Genomic DNA, 27,970 nt, shown 5'->3' with positions numbered 1-27,970 from the left:
TGGCCTCTCAGTTGCCACACCTGGGTTTGGGGGCTAACCCTTTCTGAATCTCTGCCCTACTTACCAGTCTTTACGTGGCTTCTGTAAGTCCTTGGATAGGATATTTCAGTTCAGCTAGGCTTCAGTTAGTTATTCAGGTTGATTGCTCTGTAATTTAGTTGTAAATCTGGTTTGGGGCCCGGAGTGGGTGAGTGTAGCTTGGAACCATCTTGGAATCCTTCTAAAATTATAGTTGACATACAATATTATATTAGTTTCAGGTGCACAATATTGTGGTAATTGGACATTTATATACCTTATAAATTGTTCACAATAAGTTTAGTACATGCCTGACACCATACATAGTTATTACAATTTATCATCTATATTCCATCCTTGTCTTATTTCATAACTCTGCCACCCAATTTAGTAAATAAACCAATTTATTGGCTATTCTTTATCAAATGACCAATACTGAGAGATGCTAAACTTTTATCAAGATCAATTTCAATAATTCTTACAAGAAAAATCAGGAAGATGGAAATTATCCCTCCCTATTGTGTGATCTTGAGAAAATTATTTAAGCATTGTCTTCATTTCCACAGCACTATCCTCATTATATACTGGGAAGATAAAATGAGATATTTATTGAAGGTTCTTTGAGCACCTTGGGCCAGAAGAGCTACAGAAAACCAAGGTGTAATTATTTTCATATCCACGAATTCTCTTGCCATTTGCCTCTTGTTCTAGTCTCCTTGGAAATAAAACAAAGTTGGTCATCACTTTCCACTTAATAACCTTTCATGTGGTTGAAATTGCTATCCTCAAGCAAATTTTTTCTTTTAAAGAAGAATTGCCTGAACTATAAAATAGCAGCCTAGGGCTGTGAGTCAGCATTTTACCTACACACAAAATCAAAATGATTTAAAATAGAAAACACATAATCTTTTTGAAAGACATATATACCTCCTTGTAGAAACTTTGAGAAAACTGGAGTTTGCAAGTTTATGAATAGTTTATTATATTTCAATAAATGCATTTTGAATCAATAAAGCAAAAGTTAAGGACAAAGAGTTCATTACCAAGCCAGTTATTGATTCTCAACTTCCAAAATAAAATAGTATAGGAAGAATATAGAGAAATATGTTTTTTTGTGTGTGATAAAAATTTTAAGTGTCTTAGGAACACTGGCCTAAGGAACTGGTAAGACTAAGAATTTTCAGCAGCTAGTACTTAAGTTATTCAAGTTAATTTCTTCATCTTTTTGATGATTAGAATTATTTGGTTTTTACTTTTTACTATTTAAAATATTTTTTTAAATCATATCATAGGAGTTTGCAAAAACAGAGTATTACATTTTATTGATTCATTTATTCTTTCAGGTTCTTATATATCTTCCTCACTTGTCTTTAGCTATCTGTTTTAGGTTGGACTGTCATATCAAAATACTACAGACTAGGTGACTTAAACAGAAATTTATTTTTTCATAGTTCTGAAGGTTAGAAGTTTGAGACCAAGGTGGCAGCATGGTCAGTTTCTGGTAAGGGTTCTCCCTAGCTTATAAATGGTCCTCTTCTCACTGCATCCTCACACGGTGGGGAGACAGGGAGCTAGTTCTCTGGTGTCTCTTCTCATGAAGGTGCTAATCCCATCATGAAAGCTCCACTCTCATGACCTCATTACCCCTAATTACTCCCAAAGGGCCCCGTCTCCTAATACCATCATATTGGGGAACTTCAACATATAAATTTTGCTGGGGTGGAGGTGGAGGAGGGAGAACAGAGACATTCACTAACAGAAAAAAATTACACGGGCTTCAAACCATTAAGTAGATAATACAGAAATGAACAAGTGAACTTGTTTCCCAAAAATTCCCTTTGTCTTCCTTTTATAGCTTTCTAATTCAATAAGAAAGGAACTTCCTTAAAAATTATAAATTAACAATACTTTCATGAAGCATATACTTTTTAAAATGACAGAGAAAAAAAGGGACATACATTGCACTGGAAAAAACTGAGAAAAAGAGTAACCCATTGATATAGTAAATAAAAACAACTTTTAATTCCCCATACCTTGTTCCTATATCAAATAAAGATTCTTAAAATAATTTAAAAACACTTTGATATCCTTGGAAAGTAATATTATAATACACAGTAACATTTCTATATTACATTTTCATAGGTATTAAAAAGAATAGTAAATTGCATATTTTTCATTCAAAATATAGAAAACTGAATAGTAAAACAAAACTGACAAGATTATAATTGGTTTGTGCTGGATTTTAACTAATTTTAATAGTTATTTTTATTACATACTACATAAATTTGAGGGTATAAGAAATATTTTTCTTGATTGCACAAAACTCTTCATTTACAAAATACATACAGCTAAGAACATTTCCACAATGACCATAAAGTGAATAGAAAGCATTTCTCAAAATTTCAAGTCGAAGTGTAGGGGAAAGCAGAATGAAAGGTGACTGAGATCCAGAGTACAAGTGATTGGCAAGTTCATTCAATCAGCAGGTTGCAGAGTTATGGATGGGACCCAGGATTTTCTTGTCTAAAAATGCTTCAGATTATCATATTCAAGAAGAAGAGGGGCAAGGGAAATCTAATTATAGTTTGGATCACTTCATACCAGAAAACAACTGTAGAAACTTTTAACTTCTCAAAACTCAATCAGGTGTGTGTATGGTCCATTGGTATCCAGCTTTAACACCTGCTTGTTCCCATAAGTGCCATGTTCCACCACAACCCCAGCTTCAGCACACTTGCTGTTCGCAGCCAATTCTTTTTCGCAGAGACTCACAAATTGGGAATAGAGTTCTAACCCTTCTTCTTTCCCAGAGTTAGAGTGATACTGCATGCTTCTGCCTTTCACTTTCCCCCCAAGGGTGGCTTGAGGAACGATGAGAACGTTGCCAGGTAGATCCAATATAGAGACGAGCTTGCCATTTTCTGTTTCGCTTAATTTCACATTTAACAGTGTATTAACTGGGTGGGGAAGAAAGGAAAAATGCTTAGAAGTGAAAAACAAATGGAGAAAAGAAAAAAAAGAAAACCAACAATTCTCTAGTCAGCAAATCTCATATTTAAAACACAGTTTTTCAGTTCATGCTTTTTACCCAAAGTCTTTATTTAGATTTTAAAAACTGCTTCACTAAGCTAAAAGATCAAAGAATGAAAAACAAGGCAAATTTTATGCAGAAAATGGCATAATGCTTTAAGTGTGACTTGGCAGTTAAGATTTCCTAACAATAAGTTCATCCGGAAAGAACTAAAATAACTGTATACTGAAACCTCAAAATACAGGGTGTCCCAAAAAATGTATAACACACTTGGAATGATTATAAAGCCAGTTAATTTACATCAGCTTATTTTTAAAATTTAAAAGAATCTACAGAGATGAATACTTTTTTTTTTTTGTCAATGCCTATTTTCAAACTGATGACCGTTCTGGTCCAGGCACTGCTGATAACTCGAAGCAATGGTATCAAAAACATCAAGAATCATTTTGTTCAATGTTTGTGTGCCCTCAATTCGTCAACTGTTGCCGGGTTTTGTACTATAAACTTTATCTTTTATGTATCCCCATAAAAAAAAGTATAGTGATGCTTTAGGATAAATTTTCTTTGTTCAAAGCTTAGTCTGGCTTCTTGCATTATTTCAAATCACTTAAATCTGAAAAGAAGTGAAAATTAAGTGAGCTGTCAGCTGATAAAGTGTGTATACATTTTTTTTGGAACACCCTATATTGTTGCTCCAGGGGGATACATGAGAAGATTTTGCCTTCTTGTTCCTTTCTACATTTCATAAGCAAACAGCATTAGAAAAATACCGTGATAAATCCTCCTCTATAAAGCACCAAATTCTGCTTTATAAAAGAACTAGAGGCCCGATGCACGAAATTCATGCAAGAGTAGGCCTTCCTTCCTCGGGCTGCCGGCACTGGCTTCCCTCTGGCACCCGGGACCCGGGCTTCCCTCGCAGCCCCGGCTTCGTCCAGAAGGTCATCTGGAAGGTCATCCGGAAGGACATCTGGGAGGACATCCAGTCTAATTAGCATATTACTCTTTTATTATTATAGATATTAGCCCTGGCCAGGTAGCTCAGTTGTTTAGTGTTGTTCTGATATGCCATGTTGCAGGTTCAATCCCCGGTCAGGGCACATATAAGAATCAACCAATGAATGTATAAATAAGTGGATCAACAAATCAATGTTTCTCTCTCCTCTCTTTCTCTAAAATCAATCAATAAATTTTAAAAAAATTTTTATGCTAAGTGTCCGGTTGTCGGTTCAACCAATCAAAGTGTAATATGCTAATGATGTGCTAAGGCCGCTCAACTGCTTGCTATGACATGCACTGACCACCAGGGGGCAGATGCTCCAACCAGTATGTTAGCTTGCTGTTGGGGTCCAGTCAACTGGGACTGAGCAAAATGGGCCTGACATGCCCTTGAGCCCTTACTCGGCCCCTCCCCGGCTGGCCAACCTCCCGCGTCCCTCCCTGGCCCCGATCGTGCACTGGTTGGGTCCCTTGGTCTGGCCTGCACCCTTTTGCAATCCGAGACCCCTCAGGGGATGTCGGAGAGCCAGTTTCGGCCCGATCCCGCAGGCCAGGCTGAGGGACTCCACTGGTGCACGAATTTGTGCACCGGCCCTCTAGTATTAAATAAAAACCTTAGTGCATTTATTATTTTAAACTTAGTTGCATAGAGTTCTAAGCTGAAACAAAAGTACCAGTTTCAATTCCATTATAAACTAGCTGATTTACAATTATTTCATAATCTCAAAGGCCCTATTAATATGGACTAACCATTTTACAAATATAACCCATGGGAGAGGAGTAAAATTGAAAGGAAGAATCATCAGAAATTCATTGTTACAACTGAAAAATAAATCAAAAGGTTTAGAGTTACTGGCATATCTTTATTTACACACAAGATTATTTTTATGGCCCTAACCCAGCCGTGGGCAAACTACGGCCCGAGGGCTGGATCCGGCCCGTTTGAAATGAATAAAACTAAAAAAAAAAAAAGACCGTACCCTTTTATGTAATGATGTTTACTTTGAATTTATATTAGTTCACACAAACACTCCATCCATGCTTTTGTTCCGGCCCTCCGGTCCAGTTTAAGAACCCATTGTGGCCCTCGAGTCAAAAAGTTTGCCCACCCCTGTCCTAACCTGTTTGGCTCAGTGGATAGAGCGTTGGCCTGAGGACTGAAAGGTCCCAGGTTCAATTTGGGTCAAGGGCATGTACCTTGGTTGCGGGCACATCCCCAGTAGGGGGTGTGGAGGAGGCAGCTGATCGGTGTTTCTCTCTCACCGATGTTTCTAACTCTCTATCCCTCTCCCTTCCTCTCTATAAAAAAATCAATAAAATATATTTAAAAAAATTATTTTTACGGCACTTATGAATTTAATACTGATAGCTAATAAGAAGTATCACAGTCACCATAAACATTGATGTGTACCAAAAATTCTAAACTTACAAAATCTTTAGATCTCAACATTAGCCATTTTCAAAACAATAAACAAAAGAAATGCCTAATATGCATAGCCTTAGGATCTTCCTATCTCTATCTATATATATATATAAAAGCCTAAGCGACCATTAGGACTAGATGACTGGAACGACCGGTTGACAGTCGCTATGATGCGCACTGACCACCAGGGGGCAGATGCTCAATGCAGGAGCTGCCCCCTGGTGGTCAGTGTGCTCCCACAGCCAACCTCCCATGGCCCCTCCCCCCTGCCGGCCAGCCCCCCTAAAGGCTTCGATCGCTGGCCAGGCCAGGGGACCCCACCAGTGCACAAATTCGTGCACCTGGCTTCTAGTAAAGTATAAATAGCTTCTGCTTGTAAACAATAGTTCTGAGGGGACAAATGGTAAAATAAACTATATAAAACTCATATTTCTGCCCAATAATTAGGCTTGAAAAAGTATGCTTTCTGGTGGGCTAGTCAATGTTTTCAATTATCATGGAGTCTGTAGTAAATATTAGTAAGGATTCAGTATGATTGCCCCACTCGACAAATCAGGAAATTAACCTGGTAAAAACCTGCCCATCCAAATGAACTCCTACCCATTTTTTTTTTTTAAATCCTCACTGGAGGATATGTGTGTTTTTTAAAATTGATTTTAGAGAGAGAGAAGGAAGAGAGGGAAAGAGAGAAACATGGATGTGAGAGAGAAACTATGAATGGTTGCCTCCCGTATGCACCCCGACAGAGAGATGGAACCCACAACCTAGGTATGTGCCCTGACCAGCAATCGAACCTGCAACCTTTTGGTGTATAGGATGATGCTCCAACCAACTGTGCACCTGGCCAGGGCAAGCACTATCAATTTTCACTTAACTTACATCTATTTTAAAATATCACTACTATTCTCTATTACAAATAGGACTTTGCTGCATAGCCAGCAGTCCTGATTGACTGCTTCCAAGGAAACAGTAACTCTCCAGAGCCCTTCATTCCAGCGGAACGCACCATCTAGCTATCCAGGCCTCAGGCCAGTAACAGAGTAGGGAGGTAATTTTGGAATAAAAGGCCAGAGAGGTTAGTACAATTTTTTTTGAGGTAAGTACAATTTATTATACTTCTACACGCCTACCTCTATAGGCTATAATTGAGAATTACATTAATGCTATTGATATACGAATATCAGTATGCAGAAATAAATATAAATACAAACTGTCAGTAAATAGAATTAAAATGAGGTAATGCATTAATGGCATGTTGGAAACTCAACGATCCCAAGACAGGTTATCAATCAAGTATCTCTAATGATGTATACAGAAAGTTAAGTTTTGACAGGTCCCTGGATCTCAGGCCAATTATATTGAAGATGAATTGAGGAAGATTTGGCACATCTGTTAGCCATGCTATTTCAGCCTTTATGGATATAACTGGTTGTTATGTTCCCAAGGGCACATGATTTGATTGGAAAGATCTGAATCCATGTAATAAGTATGAGGTGGGGTTGAAGAGAATCCCATCATACGGGTTTACTTTGCCTCCTGGAATAGAGGGAAATACAAGCTAATGCTATCCATAGTAGATGGACTTATTTTGCTTATAACTGACACCAGCAGAATGTGATTCTTACAGTCACAGTTCTTTACTGAGAATCATGATATACACTAGTAAAGCTTTGTGTTAAACTATTCATTAAAAGAGTTAAGGCGAACCTCCTCAGTGTTTGTAATTCACCATAAGTTATACATGTATTCCAAGTGAACTCAGGAAGATATTTTTGGAAGCACGCAGGATTTGACTATTATAAAACAAAAGGCAGCTTGGATGTGGCTGGTTCATTTCATCTTATAACTAAGATCCATTTAAAAATATATAAAAACAACTTTAGGACATCAATCTTACATCACAAGGACAAAAACTCTCTTCCTGTTCTTGAAGATTTCTACCATACTATTTTATGATTAGTAAAGATTTAATTCAAGGAAAAATATTAACTCAGGAAAATGGACAGAATGTGTAATTCCCAAGCATTAGGTCCTGGCAAATAACCCTCTGTAACAGGAGCCCTCATTTCATGTTCTCTAAGCTCCCTATTATCCTCTAGATTCAAATTTTAAACCACTGCAGTTACCGGCTTTCCATTCTCACCTACCGTAGGTCCCTTAAGTCTAGTTTTAATCCTTGGACAAATTGTCAAACATGTTCGATGTCTTAGTATAAAATTCCCTCTAGGCGTTTTAGCCGTTCGTTTAAGCTGTTCTTCATTGAGCTATTTATCCTGGAGTTCCACTACTTGAAGCTCTTTTAGGTTAACTTCTGCATGCTTCAACTACCCATTTGTGTAATTTATGTCTTATTAATCAAACTAATGGGTACTGTCCTTCATTCATCAAGAGAATATAACAAGTCCCCAATTTAGGGATAGCGCCATTATTTTAGGGTTTGGGGGGACATATTTATTATATCAAATACTGTCTTGAGACTGTATTTATGTAAATATCACACAGAATGGGCAGTGCTATGGACCATCCAGTACACTGGAAGGCTGCAGCAGGTCAATTATCGCTCAGAGATGCTTAAACATTGACTCTGCTTTCTCTGCCCCTGGATGAGATGTGGATGTCACGACACTGAGCTTGGTTCAAGAATTAGAGAACCTTATATTTATACACATTTCCTACAAATAAATGCATAAAGGGCTAATATAAATTCTCCCATAATAATGATGCCAACCTGAGCTGTCCAGATTTGAAGGGGCCACATCTTATGCATCCCATGTCACCTACATGCTCCTGTTAGGGACTCTGGGAGATAAGAAAACGATATTAAGAAATGCAGCATCTGTTTCTCCCTATATGTGGCCACCCTGCTTCCAACAAGTTTTGGAGAGAGAGAGAGAGAGAGAGAGAGAGAGAGAGAACACACACCATTCTATAAGTTTAAAAGAATGCCACCACACTTCTTTACTTTAAACATTGGAATAGGCAAACAGCTAAAGTCAACAACAGTACAAAATTAAGTCATTTACAACTTGCCAGTAAATTTAAGATTGTGCCTTTTGCCCCAGGAAACTTATCTATCTATTGCTACACATTCTCACTCAAAAAAGAAACAACATCAAACACGTACCCATTTTTGGAAGAAGTTCTTTATCAGCTCCCTTGAAAAAGCACACGTAGATCACTAATCCTCTCTGAACCTATGAGAAATCACCACAGTAAATGCAGATTAGAAACTTCTATGTAGAGATAAAGAGGTAAATGGATAAAATTTCACAACTGTTACAGATGTAAAGTTTAAAGGCAAAACAGAAGTTTTTACAATATTGATTTCTTAAATATGTTGAGAAAACAAAATCTTTCCAATATTCAATCTCCTCAATTATTTCTTTCAAAAAATTAAGTTTAAAATACAGCCAACATAGTGAAGAACACAAGATTTACCTTCAAACATTTACTTCTAATCAAAATCATTAGACTATGAACTAGTTTCCTCCCCCTAAGTAAGACTGACAGACTTAGAAACATTTAGTTTGCATGGCCCCATTTATTCAACACCAAATGAATTTGCGTTATATCTCATACAGCTGATGACATCATCACTCTATTCCTCCTGAATAGATCATGAAATTACTTGCAGATCATAAAAATAAGGGTCTGGTTTTATTTCAACAAACTCCAAGAAACCTTCCAATTATTTCTTGTTACTGTTAATGCTTTAAACAAACATTGTTATTAGGCGTTGGAAACTGCATTCATGATACTAAGTTCTACATCACGAGGTTGTTACGCGAAATGTAAGCTTATTTGTTTTACATAATGACTTGGATATTTCTTCATTAGCTCTTGTAGAATAGGGACTATATGGGAAAGATACACTTGATGAATTTGATTTTGCTGCTGAGTAAATCATTAAATATTTTATTCTGTAGATTAACCCTGTTTTATCCAAAAGTTATTATGAAGATTAAATAAGTTAATATTTGTAAGGTGCTTAAAATAGTGCCTGGTTCATAATAGAAGCTTCATAAGTATTTATTAAATGAGGATGTAAGAATAAATTTAAGGGATGGAACACAATTTATTTTACATTTAACTCCCAAAGCACTTCACAGACTGCTTTGTATACAATAGGAACTGAATTTATCTGTTGACTGCATTTAAGTTCAACTTTACCTTATGGGATCTATGTATTATCTAAATAGTCTTCTATGTAAATATAAATGCAGTTCTGATCTCACACCTGATTTATCTGCAAAAGAGATACAGTAATTTTTTAAAGGTACAGTTGTGCTCTGGAACAAGCCAGGGCCTCCAATGTATACTCATAACAAGGAGCTGAGTGACAGTCATCTGCACCATTGTCACAGGCCTCCCCGCTGGGTTGTTTTAGCATGAGCCCAAATCTTAAGCATATCATGTTTGCACACTTGCAATGTCAGAATTAAATGTCTAATTATTTGCAGGAACAGACACCTGTTCTTTCCACTTCCCACGCTACCTCCTCATAGGGTATTTTCTTTTATTTTATTCCAATAATAGATCTTAAACTGTGACCTACAAATTCCCCTGTTCAAGTCAGAATCACTTGCCTTGTAGCTTCTTTCAGTATAAACATATGAAATATATAGAAAAGTACAGTTAATTCTCACTGTAGCTTAAAAAAAGTTCACCTCCCAAGAAGAAAAACCTTAGTTTGTGAAAACAAAGCTCTAAATGAATGAAACTAAAACATGCAAAATAACCTTCAAATCTTTTGACAATTAAAACAAGTTTTTAAAAAATTGGAACTTTTGATAACAGAATAGGGGAGAGGATGCTTGAGAAAGAGAAGAGAATTTACTTTTTCACTATCTCTTTATACTAATTTAACCATGTGTAGGAGTGAAAAAGAAAGCTTTAAAATAGCTTTTGGCCAAAACCGGTTTGGCTCAGTGGATAGAGCGTCGGCCTGCGGACTGAGGGGTCCCGGGTTCGATTCCGGTTAAGGGCATGTGCCTGGGTTGCGGGCACATCCCCAGTGGGAGATGTGCAGGAGGCAGCTGATCGATGTTTCTCTCTCATCGATGTTTCTAGCTCTCTATCTCTCTCCCTTCCTCTCTGTAAAAAAATCAATAAAAAAATTTAAAAAAAAAAGCTTTTGAAGTTAATAAATGCAAACTGATAGTTTGGAAGGCTGCTAAAATATTTGTGATTTTGCATAACGAGAAGTGGCATGAAGAATATAAAAAGAAAGAAGAATGGCAGAAATCTAAAGGATTAACAGTTTGGGATTTACTGTCCCATGAGGCAACTATAAAAATAGGCAATTCTCTGAATAAGATGGCAAATATCTATCTATATAAAACCCTAATATGCAAATCGACCAAATGGTGGAATGACTGCTATGACGTGTACTGATCACCAGGGGGCAGACGCTCAACGCAGGAACTGCCCCCCAGCCTGTAGGCCTCGACCTGCGGGGGTGGGGGGCAGGGCTGGTGCCAGGCCCCAATCATCTCACTGGTTGCCCCACAGATTGGCCCTGATCGCCGGCCAGGCCTAGGGACCCTACCCACGCATGAATTTCGTGCACCGGGCCTCTAGTAAAAAGAATAAAATGTCAATATATGGAAGAGAAATCAAGATCTCAGAAGAGGCCATAACAAAAATAAGGAGTAAGAAACATGAATATTTGAAAGAAAAGGGGAGGGGAATATATAGGAATATTTATGCTTATAAGTATTTCCAACTTGGCAGAGGGTAACAGATTCTGATTTAAGAATAATCAGCCACATATCATAGTTATGAGCAGTATTTAAATAATGACTATGATTGTGTTAAGGAATGCTAGATCTGGGACCAAATTCAGCAGGGAATGAGATGCTCCTATATTAAAGTTTCTGAGTACCTCTAAAAGTCTTCGTTATAAACTAATATTTCCCTCCTTTCATCTTACTCCCAAAGTAAGTTTCTTGGAAAATCTCATTTCTATGTTGACCCAGCTGCTGTCAACATAAAGGGAAAATCAAGTCAAAACGGACCTTTAATATTTGCAACAGATTTAACCAACAAGCTCGGACCATCTCAGCACAGCAGTGCCAAGGGCTTGACAAGGCTCTTTTAAAGCAAGGGGTCTGGGACAAATAGGTCTCCAGTCCACCGAGGCGGCTGGTGAGTGCAAGTTCAAATATCCGCGGGCCAAGCAGGGGACGTGCTCCCCCTCCGAGGCGTAAGGCGGAGGGAGAAGGCGCCGGCCGGTGGTGCAGGGCTGAGGCGAGGGGCGAAGCCAGGCAGGCCACTGTGGACAGGTTTGGGCATACCGGCCTGAAGTTCCGAGCCGCCCCGCAGCAGGTGCGGGGGCCACGTGGCGGCCGCGAGGAAGACGCGGGGGGCGGGGGGGGGGACCAGGCGCAGAGACAGCGCGGAAAGAACCGCCCCTGCGCGCCCGAGGATAGTGGGAGCAGCTGGGCTCACTTTACCTCCACCCACTGGGCCGCGGAGTCCCCCTCGGCGGGGCGCACTTGCAGCCGGGCGTGCAGGCACTGCTGCAGGAGCGCCCGGGCCTGCGGCGACCGGCTGCTCCCAGCCATGGCGGGGCCCACGTGCCGACCCCGGGTTCAGGCTGCGCCGTGCAGGCTGTGCCCTCCGCGCGCAGGGAAGGCGGCGGGAGTGGCGTCCGGATCGCTCGGGGCCCCGCCCTCATAGGGGCGGGGCCTCTGCCTGGCCCTGGGGTGACTCCGATGTGCGGTCTTCTAAGACTACGTACGCACCTACCTGCTTCTCTAGTGGGTGCCCAGTGTATATTTTTAAACGAATGAAAAGACTTATTGGATCTGTTCCCTAAATTTTCAGACATTGAAAAAAATTAAATCTGCTTAAGTCCATATTATGATGCCATGAAGATAAGTAAATAGAATCAGTTGAATCACAAAATGTGAGCAGAGATGAAACTAAAAGCTGTAGCTTTCAAAAAAAAAAATTTTTTTTTACCCCGAACGATAAAACAACGCTGCCTCCTCTGTAAGGAATGCTATAAATCATTCTGATGCTGCAGTTGTGGAAAAGTTTTGGTATGCTATGTGAATACACATTTGGAGATCAATCCTTTATTGTTTTTTTAAAATCCTCAACCGAGGATATTTTTCCCATTGACTCTTAGAGAAAGAGAAACATTGATGTACATGCCCTTGACTGAAATTGAGCCCGGGACCCTTCAGTCCTCAGGTTAAGGCTCTATCCACTGAGCCAAACTGGCTGGGGCTGGAGGTCAAACCTTTAGAAGACATCCTTGCTAAAAATATTCTTACCCAAGAAAGTGTAGGATTGTTAATAGACTTTTTAACCTGCTACTAATACAAAAATAAAACGACATATAGGCACACACTGATATTCAATTCTGTGATGTGTTTCCTGTAAGTAGACATTAGGATTTAAATGAAATTAACCAAGGGCTTGATTTTCTTTCCCACATACCGTATTCCTTGAACATCCATCAGATTAGCATTATTTTTCTATGGGCTTGGAGGACTTAGATGAGGAATAATAGTCTTACCCTGATTGCATTACCCAGGTCATTGATTTGGGCTGTTGGCACAATGTGCCTATACATTCGGGTCTGTTGTTTTTTAGTAGGTGACATCACTGATAGTGTTGCTATCCATACAAAATAGTGTGGTGGAAGAAAATAGTCCATGCATAATCAACAGTCTTTTCTACACAAAATTGAAGCTGCCTGTTTGCTGGTTATCTGGAAACTGCCTTACACTTTTTGTAAAAAACGAAAAGCAAAATCTCACATTATCTCTGCTGCATTGCAGGGGTTGACATTTTAAAACATTCATTGACATTTGGAAAGCACAGACAAGTTACATTGTCTGCACCTTTTTTTTTTTATTGTTTAAAGTATTACATGTCTCCTTTTTTCCCTCCATTGACTCCCGCCCCCAGCCACTCCCACCCCAGAGGGTAAGCCCCCACCGCCCCAGTGTCTGTGTCCATTGGTTATGCTAATATGCATGCATACAAGTCCTTTGGTTAATCTCTACCGCCCCCTCCCCTGCCTTCTCTCTAAGGTTGACATTGTCTGCACCTTTATGTCATTATAACTATTGAGTCTCTTTTCTTTTTCACTTCCAGACACAAGTTTTACAGGGCGTAAGGAATTTTCACATAGAGGCCCTTAGCATTGACCTAAAGTCAGAAAGGCCTTTGATGTCTGTTTGTATATGGGTGAAGGAGTTGGAGAGGTCTTTTGAAAATAGGGTATGTAGTTACCAGAGATCTTTCCATAGTGAAGGGACTTTAGCAAAGTGGAAAATCTTTCCTGTGAATAGATGGAGTCTGGTTGGTAATGGTTAGCATCTTAAAGATCACCAATTACTTTAAACATTCCTTCCTGTTGGGTAGGGATCTCTGGGATACTACTATAGGTAGAACAGTAATAGGTTGTGGCTCACTCATTTTTCCTTCTACCTGAAGAGGGCAGTAGATAGTAGGCACCAAAGAGAAAGTATTTATTTTATTTATTTTCTTTATTTTTTTGAACATCTAACCTCATTCCACAAAGAATTTAAGAAGGCAAGACATACATACACTAAAATAGTGAAATGTTAGGAGTCAACAAAATAGAATTTTGTGAGTAAGTCATAATGGAGGAAATAAAAAACAAATAAGATTAGTTCTTGACTACAGTACTGAGATGATAAAGTATGTAGCAAAGTTTTCACAGAAACATAACTTTAATTTTTGTTTCAAAACATTATGTCCATAGTATGTAATGTCATGATGGAGCATGTTGTATAATTTTCTTCAAGTTAGAAATCAAAGGCAAAGCATAGCATTGAGAAAGGAAGAAGTGGTTCACTGGAACATAGAGAGCTTTGCTTTCTGAGTATAAGAAATCAGTCTAGGTAGGAATAGATCTCACAGCCCTACAATGCTGAAAGGGGACCATAGGGATAGTGGGTTAATTATTAATACATTCTAGGCCCCCTGAGATAGTAGAATAACTTACTTAGAGGTGTTTTTTTTATAATTATTTTTTCGGTGTTAAATCTAACCGGAAGGATATTTTCCCATTGATTTTTTAAAAATATTATTTTATTGATTTTTACAGAGAGGGATAGAGAGTTAGAAACATCGATCAGCTGCCTCCTGCACACCTCCTACTGGGGATGTGCCTGCAACCAAGGTACATGCCTTTGACCGGAATCAAACCTGGGACTTTTCAGTCTGCAGGCCGATGCTCTATCCACTGAGCCAAACCGGTTAGGACTGATTTTTTTTTTTTTAAGAGAGAGTGGAAGGGAGGGAGTTATGTGGAGAGAGAGAGAAACATTGATGTGAGAGAGACACATCAGTTGGTTGCCTCCTGCATGCACCCCAACCAGGGTGTGGGTAGAACCTGCAACCCAAGTATGTGCCCTTGACTAGGTGACTCCGGAGACCCTTCAGTGTGCAGCTCATGCTCAAACCACTAAGCAACACCCGCCAGGACTATTTAGAGATTTTAAGTTGTTTAATCCAAGTTGGCTGTCCCAAATTTTAATATTCAAAAGTATTTCACAAATATGAAAGATTTGAGAACAATTTCTAAAAGATCCTTTACAATTGATGCTAAGCTTCCTGATTGTAAAGAGGAAAGGAAAGAGAGAGGAACTATATTCTGTTTCATAGTCTTCAAAATAAGCAGAGCTTTCCTAAGATTTAGCTCTGAAATGAGCCTCTTCTCTGAGACCTGACCTAGGGGTATGCTAATCAGAAGTGCTACTGGAAGAGGTAGATGTTTCATCTTAGGGGAGGCTGGATGAAATCTAGCCCCCCACTTCAAAGCTCAGAGATTTATTTGTTCAGTGCTCACCTGATTGGGTTCTTAGAAATTGGTTCACACTAACTAAAATGCACATGAATTGGGGTAGGACCAGAAATACTAATTTATTCGTTTATAAGAAATGTTGCTGTGACTGGAGAAGTTCTCCCATAGGGTGTGATCAGCACATTTCCCTCTGTGGTCAAGCATGGGATACTAGATCATATTTAGAAGTCTCTTTACTAATTTATATGAGAGAGAGATGTTCTTTTACCAGGCATCTGAAACGGAGGTGAGAAAGACCTGTGTTAAACTTGGCTTTAAGACACTTGCCACATGCATTAAGACTGAGGAAAGAGGAAACAAACAGATTTATATAAAAGCCTGAAATAAGAAGTTTAAAGGCAAATATTCCATACCACAACCATATATTTGTCATGGAGCCTCTTCTTACAGAGGCAGAAACTGGGGCCACAAGGGTTAATACAGTTGAAGCTCCTTCTTATAGAAATATGAGGCTTGGGAAAATGAGGGTTTCCACCTAAGGGCTGAGTCTCTCTTCAACCTGAATAATTTGTGCAATCAGGTGGGGGATGGAATTTAGTTTGGAACTTTGTATTGATTGTTCTTTTGTTCAATTGACTTTTTAAAAAATGCCTATTTCATTACTGCACCATATGCTGGTGTGTTGCCTAGGTAACATAATATAGCAAGGGCTTTTTACTCTAAGGCAATGATGTATATCTGTGGCAGTCTGTAGGACTTCCTCAGGGTAGGCTGATGAATTATCTTGACATTTGAGTTATTTTTCAGTTCATAGTATTGTGATAACTTAGCAAAGCATTGCATAACCTTTTGAATATTTGTCTACTTCTGCTGGTTGTTTTATTAGGTTAGGCCATCCTGTTGTAAGGCCTTTTTATAATTTTGTGTGCTCTGTAAGAAAAAAAATTGTGAAATATTTTGCAATGGGCAAGAGATTTCCAGATATCCTTTGACTGGAATGCTAAAGCCTCTGGGGATTACCTGGTAGCCATACAGGGCTTCATAGGATTTGTTTTTGACTAGGTTATCTTACAACTTGTAGAGATAGAAGCTAACTTTTAAAACATTGATAGTAAGCAAATTGTTTCTGTCATAAACATGTAAAATTTGACTATTACTCAGTGCATATTGACCAGTTTTGCCAATTTTGCATTTATTTGTAAATTCATTTCAGCATTCCTTACTTGACTATAAATGTATAGCACCTTGAGTTCTCTCTTTTTAAATAAACTTCAAATTTTAGAATAGATTGAGATTTCCAGAAAAGTTACAGAGGTAGTACAGAGAATGTTCATATACTCCTCACCCAATTCCCCCTATTATTAACATTTCAAATTCCTCTGGTATGTGTTTGTCATGTCTACGGAATCATCACTGATACATTAATTAAACTCCATATTTTATTCAGATTTTATTAGTTTTTCTTTTTTTTAAGATAACTTCTATCTTTTTTTTAATATATTTTTTTTATTGATTTTTTACAGAGAGGAAGGGAGAGAGATAGAGAGTTAGAAACATTGATGAGAGAGAAACATCGATCAGCTGCCTCCTGCACATCTCCTACTGGGGATGTGCCCGAAACCCAGGTACATGCCCTTGACCGGAATCGAACCTGGGACCTTTCAGTCCGCAGGCCGACGCTCTATCCACTGAGCCAAACCGGTTTTGGCTTATTAGTTTTTCTTGAGGTTTTTTTTTTTTGGATCCCATCCAGAATACCACACTCCATTTAGTCATCATGTTTCCTCAGACTGTGATAGTTTCTCAGACTTTCCTTCTTTTTAATGACCTTGACAGTTTTGAGGAGTGTTGATTGGTCAGGTGTATTGTAGATGCCCTTCTATTGGAATTTGCTGTTTTTCTCAAGATTAGCCTGAAGGGAGAAAGGGACAGAGTCTGGCATCCACAGGTAGAGACTTACAAAGACCCTTAGCAGAAGGCATTGACCAGCCAAGAAGCATGGCCAACTCCAGGTGACCTTTTAGGAAGGGAACTAGGGAAATAAATACCTGACCCCATTCTCCATCTTTCTTCCATTTCCTGCCAGAGCTCCCCATTGGCAAAACCCAACCAGAAATCAGAACACATGCCCCAGTCTACAGGGTAGAAAGCAGGGTGCAGAATGCTTGAATGTGGATTGAAAGACAAGCAAAAGATATCTAGCAAACTAATTGAAGAGGTCTTAAAGGTCAAAGTGGGGACTCCTTTGTCATCTTTTTGTTGGAAGATAGCAGCTGGGAAGACAAAGAGAGAAATAGCTGCAGTTAATATTTCAAATGAATTTCTATAATTTCTCCAAGAGTTTATAGAGGTGAAGTTTGACTTAGTAAGTTATTAGTGTGAGATGAGTCAAGGTCCATGACCCCTTTTCCCCCTCTTTTTTTTTTTTTTTTGTCACTGGGAATATTTCAACACATCGGAGCAGAATGGTTGCTGGGATCCTCCCTGTGGTGAAGATGCCCCTACCCAGTTCAACTTGCATGGCAGGAAAGGATGGAGCCACTGACTTCCAGGGGACTTGCTGACTGTAATAAGAGGCATGTTAGAAGGGGCCACTAAGGACCTACTAGTACATCCTTACAGCTCTCCTGGGATCATTTGTACTGTGGGGGAAGAGACTTGGAATCACATTTGATTTGCTACAGAAAAAATAAAAATAAAAAATAACCATTTTTATTGTCTTTGAGTGTTGTAACTAAGTTCACACTGACTCCAGCAGGAAGTAAATAAAGATTTCAATAATGAATTGTTTATATACACCTCACTCTTCCATTTCTTTTGCTTGAGAAGAAAAGGGAAAGCAGCCTCCTGGTTGTTTGCTCCTTTTGGCAAGTGAAGCAAAAGAAATACAGTATCTGATCGGCATGCTTGAGGAAGGACCTTCTAAAGATCTCACAAATAGAGAAAATTCCAACTCTAGAATTAATTAATAATGGCATTCCTGTATTTGTCCAATTGTTTATAAACATTTATTTATCATGCCAAACACTGAACTAGGCGTTGGAAATATACGAGGAATAAGATGCTCTCGGGGAGCTCAGAATTTAGTGAAGAGACAAGGAAAACAATGAGGAGCATTACTTTCTCCCATTGTGATCTTTCCCTCCCACAGGGGACCCACAGGACTTGCAAGGGGAGTCACTTCCTGGAAAGGCGGAGCTAAACTAAACAGGTGACTGGCTTTTACTGAAGGGATGATAAGATCTGTGGCCTAAAACAGATTTTTTTGGGCCATCCCACTTCGAAGCAATTATTTTCTTAGTCATCAATTGACTCTCTCTTCAGAATACCTCTCGGTTTATTTCTTTTACAGCACTTCCCCATACCGTTAAGTCCTAACTTAACTAACTTAACGGTATGGGGATAGGTTCTGCAACTTTAGGAGAAATGATGTTTAAAGAAACCAATTTTACCCTAAGCTAATTGACATTAACAAGAGTTAAATCCCTACAGCATCACATCAATGTTATAATGAAATGATGTTGAATGAAATGATGTTATTGGAGGATCTGTTGTACACACATGCTGGGAATATTTCAAGACATCAGAGCAGAATGGGTCTCCAAAATTCACTTCAGGCCTAACCTCCAACTCAGAAGGTTTCCTCCCTCTAGGCCACAATCAAAAGTAAAGTCCTAAGTACTGTGTTTAGCTGCACTCTGCTGGGTGTGAGGCTGATTAAAGTGATTCCCATTAACTTGTGAATGAAACTTAACCATCTTAAAAGGTATATTTGCATTTTAATAGCAGCCCCTTAACACAAATTAATCTGTAATTGGTAGAATGTGTGAGAGTTACTTTTTGTGGAAAGGAGGAGAATTTCTCCTTAATTCTCTAAATTTAAAATACTTGCTGTTTTCAGAGCCCTTGGATTCTCACCTCCCATCACTCCGCACACAATGCAATTTTGCTTCTCTTCCAGAAGCTAATTACTCTGGAAAGGTTGGTTAAAGTCAATGGACAACATCATCTTCTGAATAGCTTTTATATTTGGGGAAATTCCCATATTGTGAGTATCCCTTTTCCTCCCATGTGGAAGTCAGAACTCAGCTCCCCAGCCTCTTTTGCAGCTAAGGTTCCGGCTTGCCTGTTAGATACCCTCATGCAAGACTAAATGAGCAATGTGAATAAACGAGCTCTGCGTGGGGCTTCCATTTCCCTGATGTTGGTGTTGGCAGAGCTTCCAGACACAGGAGGGTTCAAGACCTGATGCAGAAGTGGCATTGGTTGGCAGTAGCAGTTGCATAAAACCAAATTGCTGGTATTTTGGGTTCAGAAACAGCAGTTACTACCATTTATTAAAACAGAGAACACCAGCCATAGACTCCTGATCTAGAAAGTTTTGAGGTATGTCTTGGGCACTGTTCCTGGGAGCCTTGAATGCTTGTCCAGCCATCCTAATAATCCTGTGAACTACTTAACATCCTTTAATATATCAGTTTTTGGTTAAACCAGCCAGAATGAAATCTGTTTACAACCAAGACATCCTCTTCTCTTTTTTTTTTTGTTAATCCTCATCCAAGAATTTTTTTTCCCATTGATTTTTAGAGAGAGTGGAAGGGAGAGGGAGAGAGAAACATCTATGTGAGAGAGACACATTGATTGGTTGCCTCCCCCTCCCCCCGCTACACTCCAACCAGGTTTGGGAATTGAGCCTGCAATCGTGCCCTTGACCAGAATAGAACATGGGGACCCTTCAATCCTCAGGCCGACACTCTAAATGCTGAGCCAAACAAGCTAAGGCTATGACTTTAAAAATATATATATATTTTTATTGATTTCTGAGAGGAAGGGAGAGGGAGAGATAGAAACATCAATGATGAGAGAGAATCATTGATCAGCTGCCTCCTGCATGCCCCCCACTGGGGATCGAGCCCGCAACCTGGGCATGTGCCCTTGACTGGAATCAAACCTGGGACCCTTCAGTCCGCAGGCCAACACTCTATCCACTGAGCCAAACCAGCCAGGGCGAGGCTATGACTTCTAATTGATACAGGGGTCTCCCTAAACTTTCCCCTTTTCCTCTACTTCTGAACCAACAGAATTTATAGGACAAGACTACTTTTCTCCATCCCCACTTCTACTTTCCTGGTTCAGGCCACATCATCTGTTAACTGGATGACTGTAAAACCATCCAGTTTGACCACTCACCTCCAGTTTTGACCACTCACCTCCAGTTTTGACCACTCACCTCCAGTTTTGACCTCTCCATGATAGCAGACAGCGTGATCTTTCTAAAATGCAAGTTTAATTCTTCAGTGGCTTTCTAATGCCCTCAGGAAAGAGGATCAAGTCCAAACTTCTTAGTAGGGGTTTTCTGAAATATAGGGCTGGTTGACTTTCCTAGCTCATCTTGGCTCTGCCTGTTTCTTGCACCTATGCTTCAACCATACTCTTTTCTTGCTCTGTACCGGCAGCAATGGATCCTCTGGGATACGGTTAGAAATGCAGAATCTCAGTCCTACTCCAGACTTATTGAACCCGAATCAGCATTTTACTTTGTAAGTGGATCTTGACATGTTCTAGGCACTTCTGTTTGATTTTTGCAGCCAAGAAGGTGACTTCTGATTAAATAAACAGACTAGGTGGATCTGGGCTGAAAGCCAAGCCTCACTGCCTCCAAGCAGTGGGTTCAGACAGTGAGTATAATGGTTAAGAGCATGGATTCTAGCGCCAGACTGCCTATTGCATAATACTGTCTCTTCCAATTGCTTCCTCAATGTCCTTGGGCAAGTGCTTTGGTTTTATAGTTTGTAAAATAGAGATAATGATGTGACCCACTTCATAGAATTGCTGTAGGATTAAGTGAGTTACAATTTGTAAAGCACTTAGAATCATGCCTGGGTACAAGGTAGATGTGATGTAAACCTTGTTAATCCTATTATTTTAACCTAAAGTCGTTTTTCAAGTCACATATTGTGATTACCCATATTCAACTTTCATTACATAGCTTTTCCTGGATGTCAATTGCATATAATATTATAGAAAAGAAATACTGTGATTGATAGGCTTTTTTCTGTTCTTAAAAACTTTACAATCTATAGCAGTGGTTCTCAACCTTCCTAATGCCGCGACCCTTTAATACAGTTCCTCATGTTGTGGTGACCCCCAACCATAAAATTATTTTCGTTGCTACTTCATAACTGTAATTTTGCTACTGTTATGAATTGTAATGTAAATATCTGATATGCAGGATGTATTTTTATTGTTACAAATTGAACATAATTAAAGCATAGTGATTAATCACAAAAACAATATGTAATTATATATGTGTTTTCCGATGGTCTTAGGCGACCCCTGTGAAAGGGTCGTTCGACCCCCAAAGGGGTCACGACCCACAGGTTGAGAACTGCTGATCTATAGAGATGTGCAAGAAAGGACTGTGTATAAGAGAACCTGGACACAGCACGTCTTTGTTATTGCAGCAGGTCTGAGGGACACAAAAGGCTCTCTCTGTAGCTCCTGGGTTTCCAAAGCACAGTCTTGTTTCAAAAAACATCCTATGTTCTTTCCAGTAACGTTCTTCTTAATCCTGCATCATAAACGCCAGCAGGCTTGTCAGGACCTGGGAGCGTGTGGGGAGGGAAGGAGCACCAGCCCTTCCTGCTGTGGTGACACTCAGAGCCACAGCCTGGTCATCAATCTTCCTCCTCCCTCTCTCAGAAACTGTCCAGGCGCCAAAAGCCTGAAATAGGGGCCAACAATGAAAGTTTCCATCTACTCACAGCTCCTTGTCCCTCATATTTAAAGTGAGAGACCCAAGCCCCCAGTTGTCGGGCATCAGTGATACCGAGTCAATTAGCAGGATTCCTAGGGCATCAGACTATTACTTCCCCTCTGTAAAAAGCTGATAATGAAGGTTAATTTCCCTTCCTTTCAATAGCCCATTCATAAGTAGTATCCTCCATTTTGGGGATTTCTGAATATGATACATACCTGTGGTTTGGAACGGTTTGTGCAAAGTTAACTGGAATATTTAGGGACTGAGCATGCATTACGGCCTAAGTATCTTTATTCTGTATCAATTGAAATATCTCTTGATTGCTATCTATTGACTGATAGAACTGACTAACTAAAGGTAATAGGTCAGTGATACTACATGGTCCTAGATAACTGCTGTAATGTGTTGCAAAAACTTGAAACAACATTTGAATACCAGAGAAGACAAATTAATATTGTCATTGCTGTTCTAAAATTAAATATACTATGATATTACCCAGGTGGATTCTTAAACATTTATAATTGTCTTAACCCCTGAGACAGCTCAATCTCTAGGTATTAAAAAGAGAAACTTAAGATTTCTTTATACTTAAACATTATAGTATGAATGTCTTTATATTTTAACATGGAGATGACAAGCTAAGTGCCTTGTCATCTCCATGTTAACTTTTGTTCATATTAATTAAATAACTTAGATGATATCTAAATGAAGAGGCATCCTGTCCAAATGTCTATTTACAGAAGATTCTCTGATAGAGAATTCAGATCAATGGAAACTACTGATATTTAGAAATTGGTATTCCTGTAGCCTTAAAAGTCAGAGGCTAAGACTCACATGTGCACCTCCTCACACTGACTAGGATGACTATAAACTACAAAAGGAAAATAATAAGTGAAGAATAATTTTATAGCAATAATAAAATATAATATAAAAATAATGTGAAGAAACGGGAACTTTTGTACATTGCTGGTGTTAATGTACTAGTAACATATTACAACTTCTCTAGAAACATTTGGTGAGGCCTCAAAAAGTTGAACAGAATTACCAAATGACCCAGAAATTAAAAATAATTCAAAATAATTGAAAACAAGCACTGATACAGTACAGCAGTGTTCATAGTAACATTCTTTATAATAGTCAAAAGGTGGAAACAACTTAATGTTCCTTAAGAGAAGAATGTATTAACAAAACATAGTATTTACATACAATGGAATATTACATAGCCATAAAGAGAATGAAGTTCTGATACATGTTACAACATGGATGAACCTTGAAAACATTATGCTAAATAAAGTAAACCAGACACAAAGGAGAAATATTATATGATTGAACTTATATGGAATATCTAGCATAGGCAAATTCATAGAGAAATATAATAGATTGGAGGTTATGAAAGGGGTTGGGGGTTGGAAAGAACGAGGAATTATTGTTTAATGGGCATAGGGTTTCTCTTAGGGGTGATAAAAAATTCTGGAAATAATGATGATGATTGTAAACATTGTGAATGTAGCTAATGCTATTGAAATTTATACTTAAAATGATGAAAATGACAAATTTTTGGTTATACAGTGGACCCTTGGACAACATGGTATAAGGGACTCCAACCCCTCACACAGTCAAAAATCTGTGTATAACTTTTGACTTCCTAAAAACTTAACTAGTAATAGCCTACTGTTGACTGGAAGCCTCACCAGTAACATCAAGTTGATTAATACATATTTGTGTGTTATATGTATTATATAATGTATTCATTTTTCAATTTTTTATTTTTTAATTACAGTTTACATTCAATATTATTTTGTATTAGTTTCAGGTGTACAGCATAATGGTTAGACAATCGTATACTTTACAAAGAGGTCCCCTCTATATTTCAAGTACCTACCTGGCACTATACACATAGTTATGACAATATTACTGACTCTATTCCCTGGGCTGTCCTTTACATCCCTGTGACTATTTTGTGACTACCAATTTGTACTTTTTAATCCCATCACTATTTTTAACCAAGCCCTCCAACCCTCTATATACTGTATTCATACAATAAAATGAGCTAGAGAAAAGAAAATGTTATTGTGAAAGTCCAAATCCATGTTGTTCAAGGGGCAATATTTTACCACAATAAAAAAGGGGAAAATTACATTCAGAACATCACCTATTGCTTACTTTCTTATAGCTCTTTTAATATTCATAATCTAATATCAATACAGCCTAGATGTCTCTCTATTATAGAAACTATATTGTACAGAAGTAGAGGGTATATCTCTGGTTGTGTAATTAACTAAGAGATCATGGGACCCTGCATTTAAATGGAGGTTTCCGAACTTAGGTTTTGTGTTCTTTCTGGAGAAAAATCCTCACTAAATGTTGACTCAAACAGAGCAAGAATGGATTTCTTGAAAACCTTTTTAAAGTTCTCCCCTATAAACAGGTAGAGTATGGGAGAAAAGACAGCATTGAAAGAAGTGGTAATCACTACAAGTAACAAAATCAACTGTGAAAGTAGAGATTGGTTCTTAGTGAGAAGTAAGCTGCCCCTATATACATAGTAGGGCATCCAACACACAAAGAAAGAGATAATGGCAGTCATCATGACTTTGAAAGGCTTATTGGATTTAAACAGGCTCCTCTTTTTCATCTTGTTGGCTATTCTTCCATAACAAAACGTGATGATGAAGAAAGGCAGAAGGAAGCCTAGCAAGAAGCGGCTGGTGAAACAGGCTACATGAATCCATTTTTTTAATGTTTGCATCTTTTTACCTCATAGCTATGTTCGCAGGTCACCTTTCCTTCATGGTCATATGTCTCCCTGAAAACCAAATAGGGCGTGCTGAGGACAGCGGCAGAGATCCAGATTCCCAGGATTATGATGGAAGCCCAGCGTGGGGTTCGGTGCAGCTGTGACCACACCGGGTGAAGAGTGAAAAGGTAACGATCAACACTGATGGCTGAGAGGAAGAAACTGGAGGCGAATATCCCCATATATAAAATGCTGTTGAGGACCTTGCACATGACAGTTCCAAAGCTCCAGTGATCGTCCTGAAGGTGGGAGGTGGTTATAAATGGCACAATTGATGTTGCAATAAAATATGAGAGAATGAGATGAAAATATAAAAGAGTATTGACAGTTCTTTTCATCTTGAATTTTAGTACCCATAGATAGAGACCATTGCTGATAATACCAATTATCGATGTCATGAACAAAAAAAGGACAACGATTATTTTTGAGGCAGGAGCTGGGAAGTGAGTGCTATTTCTTGCTAATGTAGAGACAGTGACCTGGTAATCGGAAGAGTTGATCAGATCCATAATTACTGGTGGGATAAGAAACTGAAAATAAGACCAAAAAAGAAGCAAAAGGAAAGATTAAATATAGAAATTAAAATATCAACAAATTGACAATATATTTTAAATGCAAACCTAATATTTCTACAATAACACAAATCAGATATTTTCCTCGAGGCCTTTACTTTGTTTCGTATGAAGAATTAAGAGCAAATTAATTTGAGCATCAAAAATGAAAATACTACAAATGATATGAAATTAATGTGAAATGGACATTTTGACTTTGCTAAGTAATTCATTCAGGTAGCTAAAAATCTGTTTAGACATTAACGAGAAGTCTGATCCTTCTTGATAAGCACAACTTCTTGAATAAGGCAACATAGAATCAGTTTTACTTGACTAAGACTTGGTCAGGGCAAATGTTGCTAATGAAGTTGAATAACAAAAATGACTGTACAAATTAGTAATCATGGGAAACTATAATTAGATTTTTCCCATGAGCTAATAATCTCTCTATATAAAAGCCTAATATGCAAATTGTCCCCTCAGGAGTTCAACCAGGAGACCAGGAGTTCAATCGCTCGCTATGACATGCACTGACCACCAGGGGGCGGCTTGGAATGAAGGAAGGCCCTGGTTGGCAGCTGGCAGCTGGGAAAGGGAGGCCCCAGCTGGCAGCTAGAAGGAAAGCCCCGGCCGGCGCCAGAAGGCCCCTATCGGCCCTGATTGCCGGCCAGGCCTAGGAACCCTACCTCTGCACGAATTTCATGTACTGGGCCTCTAGTATATAATAAATGCTATTATCTAGTACTAGAGGCCTGGTGCACGAAATTCGTTCATGGGGGAGGGGTTGTCCCTCAGTTTGGCCGGCACCATCTCCAATCTGGGACCCCTTGGGGGATGTCTGACTGCTGGTTTGGGCCCGATCCCTGTGGGACCGCTTGCTCCTAACCGCTTGCCTGCCTGCCTGCCTGATCGCCCCTAACCACCTCTGCCTGCCTGCCTAATTGCCCCTAACTGCCTCTGCCTGCTTGCCTGATTGCCCCTAACAACCTCTGCCTGCCTGCCTGATCACCCCCTAACCGCTCCCCTGCTGGCCTGATTGTGCCCCTAACTGCTTGCTCCCCTGGCTGGCCTGATCACGCCCCTAACTGCTTGCTCCCCTGGCCAGCCTGATCGCGCCCCTAACTGCCTGCTCCCCTACACTGGCCTGGTAGCCCTCTAACTGTTTGCTCCCCTGAGCCAACTTGATTGCACCCCTAACTACTTGCTCCCCTGCTGGCCTGATGGCCCTTAACTGCCTCTGCCTTGGCCCCCCTGCCACTGTGGCTTTGTGAGGGAGGAAGTGAGATGTCCAGAAGATGTCCAGTCGATCCAGTCTAATTAGCATATTACCCTTTTATTAGTATAGATTCTAACACTGAGCACAGAACAGTAAGAACTATTATTCATATGGGAGCCCCAGGGCACTATAAGATTATCTGAAGAGTCTTCAGAATCATCAGTGAAACAGGAAAGTGTGTTATAGAATATAATAGTGGTTCTTCCTTAATTGGAGAGGGGAAAGGAGAAGAAGTCAAGTTACTGATATTTATTCAATACTTGTTATATGCCAGGAGCATTTTATGAAAATCATTTATTTTTTTTTCTCCCACAAAGGCAAATATTTAAACAGAGGTGAAAGTGAGGCTTAAAAGGGTTAAATTTCTTATTAATTATCATCTCCTACCATGCTTCCATTGTGGCAGATTGAGAATCCTATTAGTGTTTTGTGCTACTTCTTTGAAAGTTGGTATTTCATGTCTAGTGTTTTGGTAATGCCCCATGAATCAGAATATTTGATTATTCAAAATATCCCATTTCTTGAATAATGGTTCCTATGGTATTGAAAATACAAATTTGTGAATATTTGAGAAAATACCTATTATAACGGTCATATCATCAAATTGGTTTTTGATAAATTATATAAGTCAATTGAAATTACTAGTGATGTTTTTTGTTTTTTGTTTACTAAACAAAAACATTCTAGGAGAGAAGAAATAAAGTAATTGTTATTAAAACCACAGCTGCATTAACTTAATTCTGCCATCTGAGGGAGTTGCAAAGTTCTTCTCCAAAGTAGAAAAATTATTCTCTTCAAGGAAAATACCCTACTAGTGCACTTGGGAAATAAAAAGTGAAGTCTAAGGACCTGGAATGGATCGACAATGGTGAGTGCAAGAGTGGAAACCTGTGAAGGTCCTGGGACCATGAGAAGAGGGAGGAGGAGTGAGGATGGTCTTCAGAGAGGGGAGCACAGGAAAAACACAGCAGGAGGTCAGGAGGCTTGAAGATCACAGGGTCAGTGAGATATTCAGAAGTGCAGAAATTACAAGGGGCTTTAAAATGAGGGGTGTCTAATACTCAATTTTAATCCATTTGCTATGCTTTGACATGGTATAATGTCCCTTCTCATTAGTTACAACTGTCTTATGTTGGTGATTGCTCTGGGGAATGGAAGAAAAAGAGCTATTTGGGATGGAGTGGGATGGCGAGAAGAGACCAGTAGCAGGAGATAAGATGTAAATGAGATGATAAATATAAAGGAAACTGGACATAAATTAGGGTATAGTAGACCCCCACGACTGGGAATCCCATGAAGAATTTCTGACTCTGTGTGTATGGCGT

General features: G+C 39.1%; 2 protein-coding genes across 4 annotated transcripts; both read right to left on the bottom strand.

The window, feature by feature from the left end:
• Positions 1-57: 57 nt before the first annotated feature.
• Positions 58-12,071, bottom strand: DTD2 (D-tyrosyl-tRNA deacylase 2 (putative)). Of its 3 annotated transcripts, none has more exons than XM_023751534.1 (4): positions 11,927-12,071; positions 8,596-8,665; positions 2,620-2,975; positions 58-220 (listed from the first exon to the last, which is right to left on the bottom strand). In XM_023751534.1, the coding sequence occupies exons 1-3, from the start codon at positions 12,035-12,037 to the stop codon at positions 2,650-2,652; spliced, it is 507 nt and encodes a 168-aa protein (XP_023607302.1). In that variant the 5' UTR covers positions 12,038-12,071; the 3' UTR covers positions 58-220; positions 2,620-2,649. The 3 variants fall into 3 exon arrangements, with proteins under 3 accessions (XP_023607302.1, XP_023607303.1, XP_023607301.1); XM_023751535.1 differs by having other exon boundaries at positions 58-217; XM_023751533.1 differs by lacking the exon at positions 58-220 and having other exon boundaries at positions 2,017-2,975.
• Positions 12,072-24,323: 12,252 nt separating this feature from the next.
• On the bottom strand, positions 24,324-25,327 carry GPR33 (G protein-coupled receptor 33). Its single transcript, XM_006110019.1, is given in 2 exon segments — positions 24,324-24,781; positions 24,784-25,327. Coding segments are annotated over 2 exon segments (1,002 nt in total).
• Between the last annotated feature and the right edge of the window lie 2,643 nt (positions 25,328-27,970).

This window comes from Myotis lucifugus, unplaced genomic scaffold, assembly GCF_000147115.1.
Source record: "Myotis lucifugus unplaced genomic scaffold, Myoluc2.0 scaffold_22, whole genome shotgun sequence".
Lineage (NCBI taxonomy): Eukaryota > Metazoa > Chordata > Mammalia > Chiroptera > Vespertilionidae > Myotis > Myotis lucifugus.
Note: the sequence above shows the minus strand (reverse complement) of the source record. Positions and strands in the feature narration are given on the sequence as shown.

Excerpts from the sequence above, each read along its gene's own strand:
- DTD2 (XM_023751534.1), bottom strand. The coding sequence starts at position 12,037 with ATGGCTGGGAGCAGCCGGTCGCCGCAGGCCCGGGCGCTCCTGCAGCAG. Across the intron at positions 8,666-11,926 it reads CCGCGGCCCAGTGGGTGGAG|GTTCAGAGAGGATTAGTGAT; the intron begins GTAAAGTGAGCC and ends GATTTCTCATAG. Across the intron at positions 2,976-8,595 it reads AGAACTTCTTCCAAAAATGG|TTAATACACTGTTAAATGTG; the intron begins GTACGTGTTTGA and ends TTCCCCACCCAG.